The sequence below is a fragment of the Mauremys reevesii genome, linkage group 6 (assembly GCF_016161935.1).
Source record: "Mauremys reevesii isolate NIE-2019 linkage group 6, ASM1616193v1, whole genome shotgun sequence".
NCBI lineage: Eukaryota > Metazoa > Chordata > Testudines > Geoemydidae > Mauremys > Mauremys reevesii.
The window spans coordinates 86,035,514-86,059,259 of record NC_052628.1 but is presented as its reverse complement, the minus strand read 5'-3'; the positions used below and the strand labels follow the sequence as shown (position 1 = coordinate 86,059,259).

General features: G+C 41.3%; 1 protein-coding gene and 1 long non-coding RNA gene across 3 annotated transcripts in view; one reads left to right on the top strand and one right to left on the bottom strand.

Annotated features, from left to right (window-relative positions):
- The window catches only part of LOC120407554, a 58,677-nt gene extending 46,265 nt beyond the window's left edge, over window positions 1-12,412 (bottom strand). The window contains exon 1 of the long non-coding RNA XR_005600105.1: window positions 12,354-12,412. This is a non-coding gene — a long non-coding RNA (uncharacterized LOC120407554). The remainder of the gene's footprint in view (window positions 1-12,353) is intronic.
- The window catches only part of NTRK2 (neurotrophic receptor tyrosine kinase 2), a 275,271-nt gene that overhangs the window by 194,987 nt on the left and 56,538 nt on the right, over window positions 1-23,746 (top strand). For both annotated transcript variants that reach the window (XM_039543228.1, XM_039543226.1), the window contains exons 14-16: window positions 9,484-9,614; window positions 16,543-16,715; window positions 23,004-23,238. In XM_039543228.1, coding sequence (XP_039399162.1) covers window positions 9,484-9,614; window positions 16,543-16,715; window positions 23,004-23,238 — 539 coding nt within the window. The remainder of the gene's footprint in view (window positions 1-9,483; window positions 9,615-16,542; window positions 16,716-23,003; window positions 23,239-23,746) is intronic.

Here is a 23,746-nt window from a genome sequence, read left to right as displayed (position 1 = left end):
TGGGCTGGCTTGATTCTACTGTGACTTTTCTGACATCTGAGATTTCTTAGATTGAGACTTCATGGGGCTGCAACAGTGAACTCAGAACTGTCCAGCAGACATCGCTCAAAGAAGTTTAGTCGCAGATTAGCTGATAGTGCTCTGTGGCGCCAATCCAGAAAAGCACTTTAGCATGCGCTTAATTTTAAGCACATGCATAGTCTGATTGACCTCAAGTTAAGCATGTTTAAATCCCTCACTGGATCAGGGCCTAAATTCAATTTTCAAGTTTCTTTTGTAAGACATCTTTAAAAGTTGGAAGTAAATCCTGCTGTCCTACTTCGTATGGAGGTACAGTTCTCTGCACCTTTCAAAACCAAAGAGAAAAAAGAGAGCAGAGACAACTATAGTATAAATGACTTTTGTAAAGTTGCACCCACTTACACCAGGCCTGAATTTGGCCCAATGTTCCTGAATTTATGAAGCTGTTTTCATTTCCTGCTCCTCAAAGTTGGGGGTGCCTGTGTTTAGTGAGATCAAACATATAAGAGAGAATCCTCACTTCTGGAAACTAAGAGAGAAAAGAGTTAATAGTTTGAAGCCCAGTGTATTTATTAGACTAGAGATCGGCAACCTTTGACATGTGACCCATCAGGAAAAGTCCCTGGTGGGCCGGGATGGTGGCCAGCACATCCATCAGCCCACGCTGCTTCCCACAGCCCCCATTGGTCTGGAATGGCAAACCGTGGCCAGTGGAAGCTGCGATTGTCCGAACCTGTGGACGCTGCAGGTAAACAAACCATCCCGGCCTGCCAGTGGATTTCCCTGACGGGATGTGTGCCAAATCCCTGTATTAGACCTTCTCCCCCTCTGGCTTCTGTCATACAAGATGTGCTGTGTGATATATTCTCATTCTTTCCTGTGTGCAGCACAGTAGATCCCTAAAGATTAGTATCATGCTGAGGCAGAAGATTTCCTGATCTGAGCTGAAAGAAGGGAGGGAAGAGAAGGATGGTGATGGTAAGTGAGATTTGTCTCACATCAATTAACTTACACGTGGAAGAGTGACTGAATTAGCCACAATTAAATAATACCAGCAGTCATTTTGCACAGTGACTCACACACAATAGCCTTGAGGCTTTACAATCAGTCATTTGTTGAAAGAAATGCATCTGCTGCTATGTAGCATATTAAACATATAGCTGCATAGATACACCCACAAAGGTAAGGGATGGTTGGAAATCCAGCAGGATTGTTTGCTTAGAGCTGATTTACCACACTGTATCTGAAAAGTGTTAGTAAGCTTTAAAAACCAAGCAAGAGAGGAGAGTGACACAATGTCTGCAATCTGCTTGGAACATGGTGAGCCATATTTGGCTCTCCATTTCACTGATACATCCCAGTTGTTTTAGACCAGGGATTGGCGACCTTTGACACGCAGCCCATCAGGGAAATCTGCTGGCGGGCCAGGACGGTTTGTTTACCTGCAGCATCTGCAGGTTTGGCTGATCACAGCTCCCACTGGCCACGGTTCACCATTCCAGGCCAATGGGGGCTGCGGGAAGCGACGTGGGCCCAGGTATGTGCTGGCCGCCACTTCCTGCACCCCCCGTAGGCCAAATGAAATAAATACCAGAGGAGGAACATATGCAAAATCCTACACAACCCGTGCAAGAAGCAGTAACTAATCCAAAACCTCTCAAATATAAACCTTAAAAGAAAACAACCACTGAGTCTCACCTAGAGAGATGCCACTAATATGCTCTAGTAAATGTCTGTACCTTAGCTATCAGCTCTTGAATACAGAGGTCAAGAGCCTAGCCCACTAAAACCTTAGAGGTGAAGATCCATAATCAAGAACTATTTCTTGAAGAGTGCAGTGCTGCATCTCTATGCCAGCATAATGTCCTGTAAAGGCAGTGGAAGCTGTGGGTTCTAAAGGAAGGTCACAGGAAGATTTAAGTCTAGTGCAATTGGAAAGACTTAAATTCAGATCAGAGGCAGTCCTGACACTAGCCTGTTTGTCCACTTCTCCCACAAATGTCTGTGCACCTTCTTCCATGCTGCCCATTACGCATGGAAGACCCTTCCTCAACTAAGCCATAAAATCCCTCCCCAAGACTCACTTCTGCTGAGACAGCTACAAGAAATCAGCCAACTAAGGAGGGCCAAGGTGATGGTCAATTGGGGCAGCTGATACTATTTATTTCTTCACAAAATAATACCTCCATCAAGTTGTGTGTTAAGCCAGCTATGTGACTGTGCAAACATTACCTTCAGTCTCTCTCACCTCCGATTATTTTCTACGCTCATTGGAGATTAGATCGGGTTCCCACTGTAATCAATGGCAAAAGTCCCATTGACTTCAGTGGTGATGACTCATGCCCTGGTTGCATCTTGCTTCAAATCAGATTGCAATCTTGTTGGGACAAAGACTGTTTTTACCTCTGTGTTTGTACAATGCCTGGAACAACAGGGCTCCAATCCAGATTGGTGTTTTGGGTGATAATATAAATATTAAACAATAATAGTACAGTAACAGTCATAATAATTAGTGCAGGTGATAAATAATAAATAGGTGGAGGGGACAAAAACAGAAACAGAAAGAAAAGAAATGGAAACTCAGGGATGAGCTAAGATTTCTGCTTCAAGACACTGCCAGCTCTGTAAAGAAAGGTAAAACAGCCAGTCAATGTCCAAGTGCAGCAAAGTGCTTAGCTACACTAAATTGATGTGTGAATGCCTGTGGATGGGGCTAAGTCTTCCACTTTGCCTAAAGCAGTGAGAACCCTAGAGCAGGTGCTGCCTCAGAATCAGGAGGTCATCAGGCTAGATGCTCTACCTCTACCCTATCCACAGTGATTTTGTAGCCCCTCATTACAGGATTATCTCTGAAATCCAACCCTGTTGTTGGTGAGTGACACATGCTATTCAAGTTTGGGAAGCTGTCGGATCAAATCAATCCAATCCAGTCACTTATACCTACTAATTCTGAATCTGCTTCAAATGGCAAAAGAGGGTTGAGGGCAGCGCCTTGAAATATCTCACTGCACAATAGTTGTTGCAGAGAAGTTTTTGTAAAATATCTTTCTAACATTGCATAGCCTGTCACAAAATAATTCTTATCAGCCATTGTTTCCCACTTATAGTCTTAACCAAATATGTTAAAACATTTCCTTACTCTGTTATTTTAAAGCATTATAGGGCTAAATTCTGTTTTTAATTACAGATTTAATTGATTTCACTGGGGATACTCCAGATTTACACGGATGCAGAATTAGAGAGACTATCCTGGAAAGCAGTGACTTTAAAAAGGATATAAGGGTCAAATAGGACAAGCGAGTTAGCATGAGTTCCCCATACAACAATGTGGGGAAAAGGGCTAATGTGATCCTTGAATGTAAAATGTGAGTAGTGGGTGGGAGTAGGGAAGTGATTGTACCTTTGTATATAGCTTTGGCAAGACTGATATGGACATACTGCATCCAGTTCTGGTGCCCACACTTTGAAGAAAAGAAGAGCTTTAAAACGATCCAAGGGCTGGAGAAACTGCCTTACAGTGAGAGACTTAAAGAAGTCAACTTGTTTAGTTTAGCAAAAAAGAAAAAGATAGGTGACTTGATTACAATGTGTGAAGTACCTTCACAGGGAGAAAATACTGACCACTTAAAGGGCTCTTTAGCAGAGAAAGGCATAATAAGAACCAATGGATGGAAGTTAAATTCAGACAAATTCAAATTAGAAATAACGCACCATTTTTTAACAGTGAGAGTGATTAGCAATTGAACAAACTGCCAAAGGAAGTGGTGCATTCTCCATTTCATGGTGTCTTCAGATCAAGACTGGATGCCTTTCTAGAAGATATGCATTATTCAAACGCAAGTTATTGGGTTCAATACAGGGGAAACTGGCTGAAATTCTGTGGCCTGTGTAATACAGGGGTCAGACTAGATAATCTAATGAATCCCTTCTGGCCTTAAAATCTATACAACTGTATAGCAGGACCTATCTCTCGCTCTCTTGGCAAAATCTAAGTAAAAGACATTTTTATTTGCTGCTGCTTTTGATTGTTAAAATAGATGTTATTAAATTTTAATATTTTGTATTGCAAAGTGTCCGGCAATCCATGGGTGAAATCCTGACCCAGTTCAAGTCCATGACTTCAAGCCAGGATTTCATTCCAGTGTGTGAAGGATGCTGTGTAAGGATTGTGTAAGCTCTTACTACCAAGAATAGACTACCTGAGGTACAAAACATCAGGCTCAGTGGGAGTATTTCTAGGGTGAGGCCTTCAATGCATCTTTTAAAATATGACTTCCTGAGTGTAATATATTTAGCTGAATAACTGTAAGGGCCTAATTCTCTCTATTGTCAATGAGAGTTACAAATGTGCTTGGAGATGAGAATAGGTCCTTTCATGTAGAATTCTCTACTGATATCAATGGGAGCTCTCTGTTTCTTCTCCAACCCACCACACCCTACTCCAATTTACTACTCCCCTGTTTTAATTGGAGGGGGCTATAATTTTACACTGCTACCTGTTTTGAACAATTTGCTTTGTCTGGTTTATCTAGTTTATCTTGAACTTTACATTTTATCTCTAATTTTTCCCTAAAGTATTTTGACTCATATTAGCTCTTCCAATCTTGTTGCTGTAGTGAAATGAGACCTTTTTCACCAGTATAGGGGAGATTTTTAAAGTCTCAACTGCCATACCTCCCATTCAAAGTCAATGGGAGTTGAGTACCTGTGCCTTTATAAACCTACCCCTAGATAATTCCTGAGTAACCAAACTAAGAGCAGAATTTGACTCTAAAGTTTTTTGGAATATCTCCTTCTAGAGTCTCCTCCCACCCAAGTCAATGGCAGCATGATTGGGCCCTGTGTTTGCTAACTGGATTTTTCCTCTGCTCATATTTCTGTCACATCATATTGTATATATTTGATTTATGTGTGTTGTTCTTATATTTAATCTGTGCCCACTTAGTCACATTCGCTGCCATTTTGTATTTATTTAGCACTCTGTTTTGCACAGAAAGGTAACTGTGATAGATACGATATGACAAGTTGCAAATACGTATTCTTTGCAGATCTATTTTGCTGCAGTTGACATACACGGCTTTGGAGTGATGGGATGCTGTGTTTTGCATTTGACAGTTTGTTATGGGACAAGTTATTTACCCAATAGTTATTTTATATAAGAGTATTTTGCTGTAGCTGTGAGTTCTCTGTAAAGCAATATTTAACAATTCTTATTTATTTTACTCTCCATTGTGATGTCCTCTTAGAAACTTGACAATAAAATCTCTTCACCACTGGGTCAAACACTGATGCTTCTCTGTGTTTCAAATGGAGATGAAAAGAACAAAGTTAAAAAGTCTGATTTGTTTATCAGCAATCCCTCTGTGAAAATATTAAAAGGAACACAATGAAAGTTTTGCTGTTAACTTCAATGGGGCCAGGATTTCCCCCACATTCTCTGCCTAACAACAGTTACTAGGTGGACACACATTTTTAAAAATGTGATATGTGGCAAGTGGATCTGACCTGTCCCTCTCATCCATGAAAGGAAATGAGAGAGTCCTTAATGATATGTGGGGGGGAGAGGGAGAGGAAGACCCAAAAAGAAGTGAAATGGTTGACTGGGAACCAATGCTATGACAAGAGGACTTTTCAAGCCCCTTCCCGATGAAAGATGGAGCAACTGGTCACAGTCCTTCAGAGTCCTGAATGTGGCAATAATATCATTATTTGGCAAGTGCAAGATCCCTGAGCTGATAAAGCTGCTGAAGAGTCTATTCTAGTCTGTCTAGTAGCTCTTAGAGTGCTTCAGATCCCTCCGATGCCACCTTAGCCACTGCCATACTAATATTCAAGAAAACTTATGTGGAGTAAAAGACCCAAATCTCAGATGAAGAGAGCTCCAGCCTCTTATCAATAACTGAAATGTTCTTTGAGATCACCCCTTCCCCAGCCTCCTCAGAATCTCCTTATCTACTGGCACAAAAGAGACTGCGGTCTGGTCTCTCTGACCACAATTGGACCACTCCCCAACCAACCTATATGATGTCAATGTATTAACTCTCCTCAACCTTTTTTAATACCAACCATTGGGAACTGTACAAATAATGACTGAAGAGTTTTGAACTGCATCATTTCCAAAATATCCCTATATCATGAGCAGTAATTGAAGACTTCTGTTAGTGGCAAGGGACTGTTTACTCAATCAATTATTTCCCAGTTTGAAGTAGCTGAATTGGAACGGGAACAATTAATAAAAGGCAAAGAAAGCAGAGCAATTAGATCCAACAGGATGTGAACTCTTAGGCTATTGCGGCATACCTCAGGCATGCTGTGAGCCACAAAGCCTAAGTCATGCACCAGTGACCCAGGAATGTGCACCCTATTTCGGCATGGTGCTTAATTTCTTTTTGAAACATGCTCCACATTTGCTGAATTTGGGCTTTCTCCAAGACACTTGACTGCAGTCCAGACTCGATATTTATTTTGTGGTGAATACTTAATAATATGAATAGAGATGAATGTAAGACAGTAAATACAGATTTTCATCTGTCAGGGGAAGGTTTAAGCCTGGCTCTTGTTATAACTTTCTATCATCCTTTATTTTTTTAAAATCCCAATGCTGGGGAGGACATGAAAATAAAGGGTCAGATCCTCAGATGGTTTAAATTGTCATAGCTCCATCGATTTCAATGTCAACATACCAATTTACAGCACTTGAGGACCAGGACCAAAAAAATCTATGTCAAACAGTAACAACACACTTTAAAGGACTGGACTGATAAAGGGATTTGAAACCAGAGTCTCACAGAAATGGAATCCTTTGGTACAATGCACTACCATCATGAGAAAACAGGGAGCCATTCCTAGCTTGCATCAGTAGTGTCCAACCTGTGGTCTGGCCCTGGAGGCTTGACATGGTGGCTGTCAAGGATGACTGTTAGGAAGAAAATGTGTATTTGATTATGAATGGGAAGTGTGCTCCTGAGCCACACCCTGTGATTTTAAATCTGAAATGTCTGAATCAGCCCTGTTGATATGAGGAGGAAGGAGGGGACATCTGAAGCAGCCTTGGTGCGGGCCCAGAGGGGTCTGAGCATCTACCAGGTTTCTTCCCTATTGTGGTTGCTCAGCAGCTTCCCTTTGGCCATCAGCTACGCTTCATGAGAGGAAAGTAGTTCTGGCTACCCTGTTGTTGTTTCCCTGACAGGCTGTGGAAGCCCGAGAGAGTGTTTTACTGGCACTACCTGCCCCAAAGGATGGCTCTCCTCACCCAAACCAAGAAACCCAGGAGAGGAGGAAAAAGAGTCGAAGCTGAGAACCAACAACCAATTATGGATTCCAGATTCTATGCTCCAGTACAGACTAAGGACTGCTCTAACTTGCCCCAGCTGTCTGTGGTGCCCTAGAGACCATATGCCAGCTGAGGATAGCTGGAGTGCAGACCATACCAATCACTCCTATACATAACCCATGCACTAGGGGCTGTCAGAAGGGAGGTGAAAGAGTCAAACTCTGTGCCTACTGGGGTCTCCCCCATACTGAGGGAATCTCCATCAGGGAACTTGTAAGTGTCTTCTCTTTGCATCACAAATGGAGTGGAGCACGCTAGACAATATGCCCTAAAATCTTAATTGGGGCCCCCTGACCTTTATGAAATAACATATTTGGTGCTCAGGCAGAAAAGGTTGGGCACCACTGGCTTGTAGGAACCTGTTGGTGGTAGGGCAGAAGCCATGAGTTCCCTGCATTCCTTGCCTTATATGTGGGGAGTTGGGACTTTTGAAGTGCTAGGCATGAGAATCCTGGCTTGTAGCATGGGCTCTTTTCCACACCATGAACTCCTTCTCTTGCTTCCTACTGAGTTGCAGCCAGCACTCATGGAGACACTCTTCACAGGCTTGCTCTTGTCTCTGTCAGATGAATCACAGAGGAGGCACAGGTGGCCATGGGGCTCTATGCTGGATTATTTCAGCATCAAATTGAAATATGACTACAATATTTGTATGCAGTATGCAGGGGTCAGCATCCACGGTGTGTGGCATATATGTCCATTTCCCCTCACGCTGTGGCTGCTTTCTCCTTGTGTCCTAACACTGAGGAAGAACAGGGGCATGTGGGTTTTTTCACTAGTATCCATTGGAGCACATCCCTGAGCTGCCTATGGCTGTGTAAATAGGCTGTTTTCTAAAGAACTTTGCTCCCATTCTATAACATCTGAATGGGCGGGCACTGGGTCAGAGATTGGTCTGTAAACTTAAATTATCGAAAGCTCACTGTAACTTTCCTGTGTATCGATTCAACAAACTGGGTGCAATTACATATACAGTTTAGGTGAGATTCACCCCTGTGCAAACAGCCTGCAAGAGGCCTATGCACCACTTAGGTCCCATTTACATTTCAGGTCTTAATTAGGACTGAAGTGGTGCATAGGCTTTGTGTTGGCTGTCCACAGAGGGGTAAATTTCAATGTCTGTGAAACCAAATAAATGGGGCAAATTCACCAGTACACTTTGTCTGCTTTGTGCCACTCCAGCAACACAAAGCAGCTGGAAACGCAACTTAATTGACCAGTTAAATTGGGCTTTCGGCTGCTTTATGTAGCTAGCACAGTGCAAAGTTGCCAGAGTATACCCGTAAATCTGGTTCAGTATTTTTAAATATTAAATCCTTTAATTAAAGTTTTGTGTTCAAAAGGATAGAGTAAAAAATATGCTTAAGGGCTTTAAGAATTGGTCCATTAGTAGTGAGTTCTTTCAGCAGATATTTGAAAGGTTCTATCAGCAACATTGACTAAAACCTTGGACCACCTTGTGTTATTTTTTTCTTTTACCTTCGAGCAACAGTGTAAATCATATTTGTGAGAATGAAATATCTGCCTTATCCCAGTTGTAGCATGAAACAGACAGAGCAAGTGGCAGTTTAATTTAAGATGAACAAGCGATAAGCAGAGAGCCATGGAGTAGATTGGATTTAATTAAAAGAGGGCATACTTTATCTTCTTGGATTATGTGAATGTTTTATTTTGTTTCCTCCCTCTCCCTCCTCCCCAAATTTTTCTTTGGAGCTCAATGAAAAGGATCAGCTGCTGTTAGAGAAATAAAAATGGAAGTGGTATGAGAGAAGCTTGGTCTACTTCCTGCCTTTTTTTCCTTTGTTTTTGGTTGCGGGAAAGCAATATTCACTCTCACATTCATCCAAGTCTATTGATGATAACCTCTCTCCTGATGACTGCCAGGGTCTCAGTGCCATGTCTTGTAAAGCAAATAAACTGTGCCCTCTCTATAACTATATTAACACACACTTCTTACAGTGATCTGGCTGATGACAGAACTCTAATGACATCTATGGCATTCTTTCCACTACATGCACAGTACTGTACAGGAAAATCCTCCTCCTCCATAGTGTACATATGCATCTGGGCACCCTCCCACCCTTTCCCCCAGATTCACTTCTAACATGCATTTTATGTTCACTTTACAGTTGTTCAGCACATCAAACGACACAATATTGTTCTAAAAAGAGAGCTGGGAGAAGGAGCCTTTGGGAAAGTCTTCTTGGCCGAGTGCTATAACCTTTCTCCAGAACAGGACAAGATCTTGGTGGCAGTGAAGGTAAGAGAGTCTAGGATTTCCATTGTTAATTCATGGTTTCAGCTAATGCTGTTTTATTTGTAAATGATCTGTTTGCCTGTTCAGTAAGCCCAGTGTAACTCCTGTGATATATGTGCAAGGGCTCACGAGGCTGATGGAGTGTCAAGAGAATATGATATTTGATCTTGCTGTGGGTTATAAAATGAGAGCTGAGTTTCATAAAGAAAAGAGGCGGGGGGAAATGACAGTGTCACAATGGGGCAAAATCTTTTATGGTCTATCTGAAATACGAGGAGTGAAAAATAATGGCAGAAGTGTCATTAAAAATACATGGGGGCTCATGTTCGTATGTCTAAAAAACCCCTAAACTATAACCAGCTACATGACTAGGTTACACATGTAACTGCTAGTCAACAAAGAACTATTCACAAAGGTTCATGTGGTTCTTAGTCAACTGCCAACATTTTACAATATCATTTCCTGGCCTAAGCTTTTAGGTAAAATTGTGGTGTGCTCTTAAGCTGCTGCTATGTTGAAATCCAGAAGTGACTGCATTTCAATGCTGGAAGGGTAATTCTTGGTTATAGGACTCCATTCTGCCCTTCCAAACGAAAACCAGTGGGAGGAGGAAAACTAAGGAGAAAACATCAATAACTATGAAGCTGCTGATATCTGGAATTATTCTCCCCTTAGAGGGGAGGAAGAGTTTATCAGCATCACAGAAAGGACCGAACTCCACTCGTGCTCCAGAAGGAAATAAGGGGACATCCCCACTGACCTTGGGGCATCTGTGCAGTAGCTAGGCTACCCCACAGGCACTCTCCTGCCAAGCAGCGGAGCTCCTGAGGGTGGTTCCCAATCCCAACTGTGGATGTACAGAAGAAAACATAATTAACTAATCCTCACTAATTTCCACTCCACATTTTGGAGTCTGCTGGGGGCATCTTATGAAAAAGGCAGTTCCTCTCCTCCCACCCCCCACCTTTGTCCTACCAATACACACAAAGGTCTGAATGTGAAAAGTAAAAACCCCATTAAAGTCATTGGGACTATTCATTAACATACGTTTTTGCAGAACTGAGCCCTGAGTTAGGGAACAGAAACAATACCACGTGACCCATCTGACATTCACAACGAAACAACTATGTGCAAATTCTGAATATTCATGATCCATCCATAGAGTAAAACATCCCAGCAGATCTTCTTCATGTAAATGTAAACAACAAATAGATTTGAGTAACTTGCAATGTGGGAGCAGGAAAGGAGGCTAGATGTGTCAAACGAATAATTTATTGCAAACATTCTCTGAGTTTGCCAAGCTCACGGGTCTATGGAAGCTTGCAGGTCTTTGCAGTAGTTTAATAAAATTGATGGGAAAAAATAAAAATGTAGCCCTGAAAAGATATATCAGAGGCAGGGAGGAAGTGAGGGGTTAGAGATTACAGCCTTTGGATAAGTGAATAATAACAACAATGCATAGCTTTTATATAGCATTTTTCATTCATTGTTTTGTGGAAGAGATGAGATTGTTTTCTGACCAATTGATTAATAAATCTACACTTCCTCTCTTTTCCCTCACTTAGCAGTGCAGTGGCATAATCAGCACCTTTCCATTCTCTTACTCCCTTTGTCAGTCCTGAACAAATGGAGCCCAAAAGGGAGTCACTTCAGGTGCTGTTTAGATGCTGCCTGCCCACTCCCTTCTTTGTTGCTCTTTCTCAGTTCAGCTCACAATGGCTTTGAGGGACAGGTGTCTCCATGGATTAACAGACACGATTCTGTCAGTTCACAGCACCAGGACTGGTACAAGGCCTCATCACAATCTATACTTAGGGTAGTGCTTATTAGCCATCTGACTGATAACCAAGGAAAGAATCTAAGCCTCTAAGCATAAGCTACCATCTAACTGAACTATTAGGAAGAAATTTCCTTTTGGGGGCAGGCTATTCCCTAACTGCCCATTTGGGGGTTCTTACTCCTTTATCTGAATGATCCAAAACTGCCTGCTGTCAAAGAGAATGTTGGACTAGGGCAGGGGTAGGCAACCTATAGCACGGGTACCGAAGGCGGCACGCGAGCTGATTTTCAGTGGCACTCACCGTGCCTGGGTCCTGGCCACTGGTCCAGGGGGCTCTGCATTTTATTTAATTTTAAATGAAGCTTCTTAAACATTTTAAAAACCTTATTTACTTTACATACAACACTAGTTTAGTTATATATTATAGACTTGTAGAAAGAGACCTTCTAAGAACATTAAAATGTATTACTGGCACGCGAAACCTTAAATCAGAGTGAATGAATGAAGACTCGGCACACCACTTCTGAAAGGTTGTCAATCCCTGGACTAGGGGGTCCAAAGTTTTCACCCAGTATGGCAAATCTTGTGTTCCTATTAGGGTGACCACTTTACTTCTGTACATATGATAGAATAAGTCCTGCTCCCATTGAAGTCAATGGTAAAACTCCCATTGATTTAAGTGGGAGCAGGATTGGGCTCCAAGGGAAATGTATCTTGAGGCAGGGTTCAAAGTACAATTATGGTATTTCTACCTTTCAGAGTTGTGAATAATTTAGAAGGATTTCACACCAGTAAACCTAGAAAAAACCCCTTGGGACTGAGAACAAACTAAAAATGTTCCTGTGAAAAAGCTTCTACCATCATAATTGAAGTGCATATTTGGCGACAAATATGTCTATTTCTGGAGGATTTAGGCAACAAAGAAGCTGAGCAAGTTGGCCCAGGAGTGAGCATCTTCTCACCTATGTGAAATTGTTGTCAGAGCTTCTTTTCATTCATTGGAGGCTCCTCTGGATCTTTGACATGCCTTCTGCTGGTTGCTGGGCAACCGTAACAGCATTGTGCATGCATGTTAAGAAATAACTGTTATTGTGCCTTATAGAAGGAATTGGGCCTGACTCAAAATACAGCACTTTCCTTTTGGGTGGACAGATATTTTAAAGTTTTATATTGATTCAGCAAATGATTTCAGAGCTAAAAGACTCAGAAAAACCTGGTTGTAGATAAAATCAGATACACATCCAAATATCCATGCTTCTTCCATTGAAAATAATACTATTTTTGAGCCAGTTAGGTTTCATATATGTTGACCTTTATGTTTTTTGGACAGTGCACTGTGTGCAGGAACTCTTTCTGTGTGCCAGATCCTATGCACAAAAGACTTAAGTGAGCTGTAACTGGTGCATAAGCCTTGTACAGACCCTCTGTACATGGGTGGGCTATTTACTGCAAGGCAGTTCCAAAGGGTTTGGTGAGTGAATGGAGGAATAGTCACATGCCCCCTTCTATGCCACGTTGCCACTCCAAACCACTACTGCAGACTTAGGGTTGCAGTACCCTCCATAAGTCACTGTCATGGGAACAGATCCATGGGCATAGTCTTGGATTCACTCGACCCCACTAGAGTCAGATGGAGGGAATTCCTGTGGAGCACAAGTCTGCAGCTGCTTCCTGGTCCTCCTGAACCCATGGGGGTGGAATGGGCACACATGCCTCATATTATTTTAAGCAGCTGGATGTTTAAGTCTTGATCCTGATCTCAGAAACTCAGATGCACCTCACATATATTTTAGACTATGTGCTCGTGATTTGATTCCTTTGTTTGTGTGCATGTCCTTGTGTGCTCTCATTAAGACTCAGGTAGATTTGTATTTGGAATGGCTAAGCCATGCCTCTGCTGCCACTACCGTGGCTATCCTGCTATTTATACAAGCTAGCACAAGTATGTGTACATGAGCTGGGGAATCACACGCCTCGCTCGTAGTGTAAATGTAGCCTTAGAGAGTCAGCTGTGTAAGTGGAGTACCTAATTTTATGACACAAACAGACTCTTATCTGTGACAATTCAGGGTGCAGCAGAGGTGGGGCTTTTGCAACAGTCATGGAGCAGCTCTGCTGTCTGTGGGGAAAGATCCCTTCTTCCCCGGTTGACTTCAGGGGGAGTTTTGCTTGCAGAGATTTGGCCCCTTTGTCACTAATAATGAATACATCTTTGTCTCAATTTCTTTAAGACTCTCCTGTTTCCCTGCTACATTGAGAACAAGTCAAATGCAGTATTCTGTGTCATTTGTATGTAAATTCTGTTTGCTTATTAATTTTTGCTCAGCACCAGTATCTCCATGCACAAGTGTCAGCTCTCTCTAATGCAGTAAAGTTATTGTGTGTGCTACATGGGGGGAAACATGAGATGCAAGTTGGGGAGAAGTTCAAGCAACCCCCATGGTAGCAGAAACTCTCAACAGTCTACCCAGGTTTTAGGCCATTATTCATTCTGCTGGTTGACGGAAAATGTGTAGTTGCTATAGCAACTGCTCCATCATAGAATAATTTTGCTGCTTCTCAAAGATAAAAAAATAGTTTCTGAAACACACAATATGCCATCTTGATACAACAAAGCTGTCAGCATTTTTACAATCTTCCTGAGAAAATGTGTGATGGAGAAGCATATATTTTCCCCAAATTTTATTTTTTAAAGTAGTCCTCATAATTGCTTTGTTTTAAAAATCTGTTTTTACAATGAACTATTTTTCTAGAGCTGTTATATTGACAATTAGTTGAATGAGGGCCCAACTACACTACAGATAAAATCATCACAGGAAAACACATTGTGACGCAGATGTCCCCTGTAATCCATTATTTGCTGTAGACTGGACCTTAGCTCAGTTCCTGTACTACTCTAAAGTCCTGAACAATCTAATAATGTGTTATAACTTGGTCCCATAGCATGGCTGTTCTGTGTCGATAGATGGAACCTGAGTTTATGTTGCTATTAGATGACTTAGCTCCATATAATGATGATGTATAATGGGTAGGTATTGCAGCAGCTAAAATCCGTATTGCACCTGTGACAGGGCAACTACCTGCAATATCTTTGGGAGACAATATTGTCTTAAATGTAAATGAATGGCTTATGTATCACTGTGAGCCAGGGATTGTATACATTCCATGAGGGGAGGATTAGCACAGCTCTTCCCTTAGTGAAAACAGTAGGGGATGTTTAAGGCAAATCACTCACGTTATTACATCTCCAGAAAGGTTCAAAGTGGATTCCCCAGAGACCAACAGGCAAAGAAAGGACTTTTGGATAAATAGCCTGATCTTAAACTGACTTGAGGCCTTCATTTCTGGTTCCTGATCTAAAGACTGATATGAACTTGTAACCACAGGGAAAGCCCCATTATGAGGTTTGAATGACTAGCACCTACCAGAGCTCTATGCTGCAGTTAGAGTGATCTATGCTAAACTTTTTAATATTAATTCATTTTTGATTGTTTTGATATGCTTTTCCAGTAATGCTTTCACCTTAAGAACAAATGTGCTTGCTGAAAAGGAGCTATGTGGTGATTTGTAACTTCTGGCAGTACACAGTGCATAGCTTTTTGAAGAGAAAGCAAAGCACAGCACTGGTCTTTTAGGCAGATTGGCTTGCTGGGGCAATCACAAGGTAGATCAGGGAGCTGTGCAGTCTTAAAAATCCTAGTCAGAAGGGAGTGAGATGTGGGGCTCCACTGAAGAGAAGTGGTGGCGGGGAGTCAGAAACCCTTAAGTGGGTGCATTTGAGGGATCACAGAGGGGGAAATACAAGTGCAGTTACCCTGAAACTGTGATATCACCCTCTTCTGGTAATACCTGTGGGAGAGGGACACTTGTCTCAGAAAACACAATGAGGTTCAGAAATGCTCCTCTCAGGTAAGAAATGTTTGTGAGGTCATAGAGGAGGTAGAGGAGTGGTCTCCAAAATTTGCAGATCCTGGGATTTATGGGGAAGAATGAGGGGCAACTTTGTAGAACCTTCAGGCTGCTGTCCAGCCTTCCTCTTTCCATCCCACATTGCCCCTCCATCTGGTCCTTATTATAGTAGCATTTCATTTCTTTTTAAGTGAAATACATTTAGTCTCTGCTTAACTTTAAGCATGCGAGTAGATCCATTGAACTCAAAGTGAGTCTTTGATTGGGGCCTTAGTTTGTAAGCTGTTGTGCAGAGAGATGACCACCTATAAGTCTGCAAAATGCTTAACTCAATTTTGATGCCAAACAGCAATAACAACAACATAAAACAATTAATTAAAACACCTACAATTCTGCTAAGTGTTTTAGGGGGACCAGTCCTTACTTCAGAGAACTTACAATACTCACAGGCTCCAATTCAAGAGTGGGGTTTTACACTAGTGTAAAGCAAAAGAAACTCAGGCCCTTTGTCTACTCTAAGCTCTTGGTGGCAGGGACTGTTGTTTTGTTTGGTGTTCGTCCAGCTCCTAGCAATGGTCGTGCTGGTCCATGACTGGAGCTTCTACAAGTTACTGCAACAGAAAAGATTAATACAATAGAACCTCAGAGTTACCAACATCTCAGGAATGGAGGTTGTTCATAACTCTAAAATGTTCGTAATTCTGAACAAAACACAATGGTTGTTCTTTCAAAATTTTACAACTGAACATTGTCTTAATATAGCTTTGAAACTTTACTATGCAGAAGAAAAATGCTGCTTTTAGTGATCTTAACTTAAATGAAACAAGCACAGAAACAGTTTCCTTACCTTGTCAAATCAGGTTTTTTAAAACTTTCCCTTTATTTTTTAGTAGTTTATGTTTAACACAGTACTGTACTATATTTGCTTTCTTTTTTTGGTCTCTGCTGCTTCCTGATTATGTACTTCCAGTTCCAAATTAGGTGAGTGGTTGACTGGTCAGCTCGTAACTCTAGTGTTCATAACTCTGAGGTTCTACTGTAATAATAAATATGTGATGAAATATAGCAGAGGAAATACTGTAAAATCACAGGTCTGTACTTTACTTTGATCTAGCTCTGATATTTATAACCAGTCACACCAAAAATGTATTTTCTCTGTCCCTGACATAGTACTGCACCCTCATCTCCCCCCCACCACCACTTTCTTTATGTTTTACATATCTGTTTCCATTTCTTTTCCAGACACTGAAAGATGCCAGTGATAATGCTCGGAAAGACTTCCACCGAGAGGCAGAATTGCTGACTAACCTACAGCATGAGCACATTGTGAAGTTTTATGGTGTGTGTGTGGAAGGTGATCCACTCATCATGGTTTTTGAGTACATGAAGCATGGAGATCTGAATAAATTCCTCAGGTAAATTCATGAAGGTGTATCATTCTGCATAGGTGATAGTAGGGGCAGTGTTTCTGAAACCTGGGGAGAGGCAAAGTGTCTCGGAGCCAGGGCTCCAGCCCAAGTGAGAACATCTGCACTGATATTTTAGCCCCACGAGCTCAAGTCAATTGACACAGGCTCTCAGTGCCGTGTTTTCTTTGCAATGTAGACATACCCTAAGAATGGAAACCTGATAAACACCCAGTTAGTTCACGTTTTGTGATTTTGTGTCTTGCCTCATCAAGTGTTTTGCCTATTTAGAAGTATCTTTAAATCATTTCCTTACATTTTTTACATTATACCACATGGATTGTATCCCAGTTCCCTGTTTCCTTGGCCATAGTTTTCCACGACTAATTCAGCAGATGGTGTTTGTTTATAAAACTTTGAGACCTTGGCTAAAATGGGATCTGATTCCGAATCATCTTTAGTTTTTCAAATCCAAAGCTTGAGTAATGAAGTTTGGCAAAATCCAACTTATCTTTCTTATGTTTCTTATGTCTCTCTGTGCTGGGCCCAAATGAAAACCCTGGATGGAAACACCTCTGAACTTTGGGGGAGTTTGGATCCAGATCTACGTTTTGCCGCCCATCCCCTTTTCGATCTCTATTGTAAACTTACAGTATTGAAACTTACAGTATTTTTGACAGCATTTCTCACAGCTTCTTTTGCTGCAGAAAGGCATTTGAACAAGCTTTTTTTCTGCAAAGGAATATTCTAGGTGGGGCAAGCAAAGGAGAAAGGAAAATGCAATAACAACAGAAAGAATACATGAAACTCCAAAAATAAATCTCTCGTACTGGAGCATAAAAGATCTAAGGAGCAAAAGACAGTCAGTACATTTCAAAAAAATCACCTTTTACTGTATTTGTGACTTATAGTGTAAAGAATCACATAATGTAATTGCTTAATTTATAAAAGATGAGCCAAAACTGAAATATCAGATCCACATCTGAGATGGAAAAAAATTACAAGAATTTCAAGAGAGAGGAAAGATTTATTCCCAAATCCACAGCTATTTTTATGGTTCTGTTTCAGATTAGATCCAGGAATTGGGTTTGGGTTTGTTTCTTGGTTATTAGAGATTTCCACGCTGGACATAGGCGAAATGTTACAAGATAATAGACATTTGCAACAGCTTTTTTTCCCATGAAATTTCTACCTCTTGGGCCTGAAATCTCATGAGAACAGCTCACGAAAATTTGGTGCTGTTGAATCAGAAATCAGACCTTAAAGATTATCCCTGATTTAAACTCAAATGCAAACCTCAAACCCCAGTTTAAACCTACTCTAGAACTAGATCCACACATTCAGACTATCTCTGGAATTTATTATTTATGTTTGTGTTCCTGGATAGATGTTATGACTCAAATACAGACCTAAAGACTTCAGTGCCATTGCATCTGTTTAAATTGGGCCCTTGGAGAGGATGCTAGTACTGAGAATGTGCAACTCAATTACAATAAACAAACTGTTTTATTTTGAAGAGTATAATAAACATTTTTAACATTTACATGATTTTAGTACCATACTTTGTATTCTGCGGCTACTCTCTGCATATCTACCATTTTATAAACAGCAACTATATTGCACAATGAGATATGATGTCCTTTTAAGAAACAAGAATCTCATCCTAACTGGCAAGGTCACCCTAAGCTTGATTAAGTTTTTCAAAATTGGAAAAGGTCATTCTGTTGCTCTTTGTTGCCCTTGATTCTTAACTAGACTGTGATCTAGTATTGGGGGTGGGGGTGGGGACATAAGACAGCATATTTTGTGTTTCAGATGTATAGAGTTATAGAGTTTAAGGCCATAAGGGACCACCAGGAGACTAAACTATTATGTGTCACAGGCAGAAAATAGGTGTGACTGAGGTGCAACAATGCCCAAGGCCTCCGCAATGAGAGGGAATTGATAAATATACCCAGCTAATACCAGCAAGTGACCCACACTCCATGCTGCTCTTGGAAAGGAAGGTGAAAACACTCAAGATCACTGCCAGTCTGACCTGGAAGAAAATTCCTTCCCAACACAACATATAGCAATCAGTTAGACGCTGAGTATGGGTGCAAGAACCAGGCAACCAAGAGAATGCTATGTACTGCCTCAGAGGACTGGTCCTCCCGATCCAGTGTTCCATCTCCAGATGTAGCCATCTCTGATGCTTCAGAGGAAGGAGATAAAAAACAACAACCCAAACATACCAGAATACATGGCAGGGGGAGGGGGAATGAAATGATGAAATCCCTTCCTGACCTTTTCAGGTGACCAGCTGAAGCCATGAAACATAAGCTTTTAGGAATGTAAGACATAATCGGGAAGGGAGCCCCAGGGCTGTTGAGCCCTGCTACTTGCCATCACAAGCAACCCCATCCTACAATTCCACTTATAAATTTGTCCACCTCTCTATTAAAAGTAATTAAGTTGTTTGCCCTGACAACTCGTACTGGGAGGCTGTTCCAGAACTTCACTCCTCTGATGGTTAGAAACCTTCTTCTAGTTTCCAGCCTGAATTTGTTCATGCCCAGTTTATATCCATTTGTTCTTGTGCCAATATTGACCTTTAGATTAAATAGCTGTTCACCCTTCCTGGTGTTTACCCCCCACCCCCAATGTATTTATAGAGAGTAGTCCTATCCCTTCTCAGCCTTTGTTTTGTTAGACTAAACAAGCCAAGCTCTTTCTGTCTCCTCTCATAAGATAGGCCCTCCATTTTCCTGATCATCCTAGTAGCTCTTCCCTGCACCTGTTACTGTTTAAATGAATCTTTCTTGAAAATGGGTGACCAGAATTGTACACAGTATTCCAGAGGAGGTCTTACCAATGCCTTGCACCATGGCATTAATACCTCTGTATCTCTACTGGAAATGCCTTGCCTGGTGCATTTTAGGATCACATGGTGACTCATAGTCATCATGTGATCAATCAAAACACCCAGGTCTCTCTCTAAGTGACTTAGGATCTTAGGTTCCATTTTCAAAAGTGACTTAGGCCATTAAGTTTAATTTGACTTAGGCCCACAAGGACAAGATTTTCAAAGGTATTTAGGTGCCTAAAGATGCAGATAAGCTCCTAATGGTGCACACAGATGCTTTTGAAAATCCCACTTGGTGCCTGCCTGCGTCTGTAGGCACCTAAATACCTTTGTAAATCTGTCCCATAAGTCACTTCAGTGCTTTTTCAAATTTTACCCTTTATCTATTGCAATAAAATTATGAATAAGGACTGTTCCATTAGGGGCCAATTGCTAAATCCTGTGTGTTGTCACAAAGGAAGCATTAGACGATACTAATGATCTACTATGGCACAGTGATATTGCTAGTTCTTGATTTGACTCAGTGTGCAGATTTATAAAGATATGCTGTGATGTGCATCTGGGTATCAAAGATTGAAATCAACTCTTTATTTATGATAGCAGTAGAGCTGCTATCATAAATTAATAGTCGCTGCCAAAACACTTTGTAGATAACTCATGGGCCAGTCCAAGAATCTGTTGGCCTCATGCATGTACTCTATGCACTAGTACATGCTGCCCCACATAATAATAAACAAGGACAGAATTTGCTCTTAAATGAAAACATTTGCATAGGGGACAGCAAATTCTGTAAAGTCTTCCTGATGGTTTCCAGCACCTTGTTCCACCAGAGGGTTGAGGGTGTCCGATTAGGCCTTCCAACCCTACCAGTTCCAGACCCTATGTTACCATCCTACCTCCTTCCCCCACAGGAGCTTGCCCACATTTCCCTGTTGGGATAGCCCTGGTAAATCTGACAGGGTTTCCCCAGTGTGTAAGTAACCCAAGAGCCTTTTGTTCCACAGTTAGAGACTTTGGCTATATGAACTATAAAGCAGATTTTTTTCTCTGGGGGAGACATGCAAGCTACTTGTTTCACTTTTATGGCCCTTCATTGCCTATCACCGCCCTGTCTATAACCTCTTCTTTTGAGACATTGACACTGCCTCCACTCTGCAAACGATACCAGTCTTGACTGCCTGTTTGTAAAATTTCAACATTAAAACAAGCTGGAATTGTAGATGCTTATTAGTCATCATTTGAAATATTTATTTATTTATGTATTTTCTGATTAGATGTTGTTTTGTAACTCCTGCACTCTGGTTTTGAAATATCATATCGTAATACAGCTTAGCAGACAGTATATGTGCTAACTTGGGTTTTTTTTTATTAATAAGACATATTTAGAACATATAATGATTATGTTGGGACAAGCTGTTTAATCTGATCTTAAATTTGTCATTCCTCTCACATTTGCTGCAGTTTGTACTGCAGATGAAAGGTTAGTTGTAATTGGTCTGTAAAAGAGCATCTATTTCTTACCCTGCAGCGCCACCCAAGGCCATCAGGGGAAACTGAATCCAGAGTTTAACCAATGTAGGACCAAACAGTATTGCTGCTTCCTGTAGCATAGTGTCGCGTTTCAGGAGTAGGACCGCATCCTAAAGGTCAAAAGCTTCCCTGTGTGCACCATTGTGGCGTAGGAGGGGTGATATAGATCAGGCAAAGTCTATGCTACTGTCTCTTACAGCTGTGCATTGCTGGAGATAAGGATTTCATGATTAACAAGGAAAATTAGGAAGATAAGCAAGATGGGTTGAACATTTAAAAAATGCAGAAGTTTAATTAAGAAAGAAATATGTGGTGAAAGATAAGTAGTTTTCTAAATTAGTAAAGATTTGCAGCTTCCTTCATGAGGAGGGCTATTAAAAATCTGTGTGATGAGGATGTACCATGCTTTTCATTATGAATTCACATTTGGGTTTTAGCCTGGGGTTTATCATCCTGCCTTTATTTCTTTAACTACCACCAGTTGCACGGCTGTCCATGCTCCATGACAAAACATGTGCAGCTAGCTTTTCTGCACAGTGCCAACTGCAGGCCCAGTAATGTGACAAACCTTCCTTCATTTAGCTCCCAGATCTGTCACTTCATCTGTGAAGTTTTTTTCCCTCCCAGCAATTTTTATATCATACTTCTGGTAGGTAGTATCAGAATTTGATTAATTTGCAAACCTTTCCCAAGCGTCTATACCCTCTTCCCAAGGATGAATTGAGGCTAAACATAACCCCTATTGATCCAGAGTACTTGTTTGGGGTGAGGAATGGGGTCTATGGGAAAGCAAATCACTGGGTGGGGGAGAGTTTTTTAAAAGAAAGAGGAGAGAGGGGAGGATTTGGCCCGTTTGGAAGGTCAGATCTACAAATGTGGAGAGAAGGTGCTGCTGTGGAATAAAATAATGGGTATTCAGAATATTGAAGCACATCAGGGTGGAGGATGATCAGGGTCCACTGACCTCTTTAGTCTTGCCTTAATTCAGTATCAGGGAATGGATAGTAAAGCTTGCCCTAAAACAGTGTCAGTAGTTACAACAGAGGTGTCATATATGTATATTTGGTTGTGCCACAATGAGCTATCAAGGGCATGATCCCTGCCCCAAAGAGCTTCGTAATTTCTCATGTGAATGGGCTGATCAGTTTGTGTTAAGGACTTGCTGTACTTCAAAGCTAACCTAGAACCAGTGAAAGAAACCCAGCTTTCTGATCTGGCACGGCCGTGCCAACTGGAATGAGTTTTGTGACCTGTCTCCTGTGCATCAGGTGGAATTCACCACCCATGGGAAAATCAATAAAGGGCACCTGGGATTAGTGGAGCTACTTCATGTGGATGGTAAATTAAGGGTGAAAATCTGAAATCATTCCTCTTATTTCTGTTTTTGTTCCCCAGAGTAAAGTTAGCTCTCTCACCTTAAATTAAAAAAAAAAAAAAACCACACATGTGTCATGCCCCATCTCCCTGTGGAAGGGGATATTAGGCTTTAGAAAAAGGGAAGAAAAATGGTGTTACTGCAGTGGCCTTTCCCTTCTAGAGACCTAAGTATAAATTCTGTCTTTGATGTTCTCCTGCTGCCATACAGTTAGCACAACTGGCAGCCTTTGTCCAGGAAAGGCCCCTGTGCTGGAACAGCAGGGGCACAGCAGATTAGGTTGGGATGTGTTGTTATTAGTTCCAGTTCCTTACTTTCACAAGCAATATATTCAACTACCTCTCTTCCTCACCCTGAAAGAAAGAGAAAACAGTGAAGGAAAAAAAACACTGAGACAAATTCATTCCTACCACACATGAATTTAGCCCATCACCTTTAAATAAGCCACTATTACATTTTCAGTTTCCCTAATGAGAATTCCACAGTCACTCTAGTTTATAAGTGACCTCTTATTTCATGAGCCCGTATTTTTGTGTGCTCCATGCAGGGCACATGGACCAGATGCAGTACTGATGGCAGAAGGCAACCTTCTAGCTGAGCTGACCCAGTCCCAGATGTTGCACATTGCCCAGCAGATTGCATCCGGCATGGTTTACTTGGCATCACAGCACTTTGTGCATCGTGATCTTGCCACCCGGAACTGCCTGGTTGGTGAGAACTTGCTGGTGAAGATTGGAGATTTTGGAATGTCCAGAGATGTGTACAGTACTGATTACTATAGGGTAAGTGAACTGTCACTTTCAAGAGTAACTGAGGTCTTGTTCAGTCATCTTATCACATTGATCATACTGGTGTCACTTTTAAACTGGATTATCCACACATCCTGGACCCTTAAAGAATTGGATATGGAGGGTGAATCTGAGTTTTAAAGTTTGGTAAATTTGGAAGCTCCTGGCAAAAGTTGATGGAGAGTCCTTTTCTTTAGTTTTCTTATTAAAAATGGTTTAAAAAATCCTTCAGAGGTCAGAAATTTGGCAAGTTTACTTGGCTGCAAAAAAGAAAAGGCATCTTTAAAGGGACCGTGGTTGGTCAAATTTGGCCCAACACATAGGTGTTATAAAAATGTGTTCTTACAAATGTCTAAGACTAGTGGATTGCTCAAATGGATATAATCTGTAGGCAACAGCACTGCACCTATGAAAATTATTTCAGTCAGAAAGAGACAGAGACTAAGGCAGAATCCTTTACTGGAGATATGCTCAGCATCCAAAAAGAAATGCCTCATAGCTG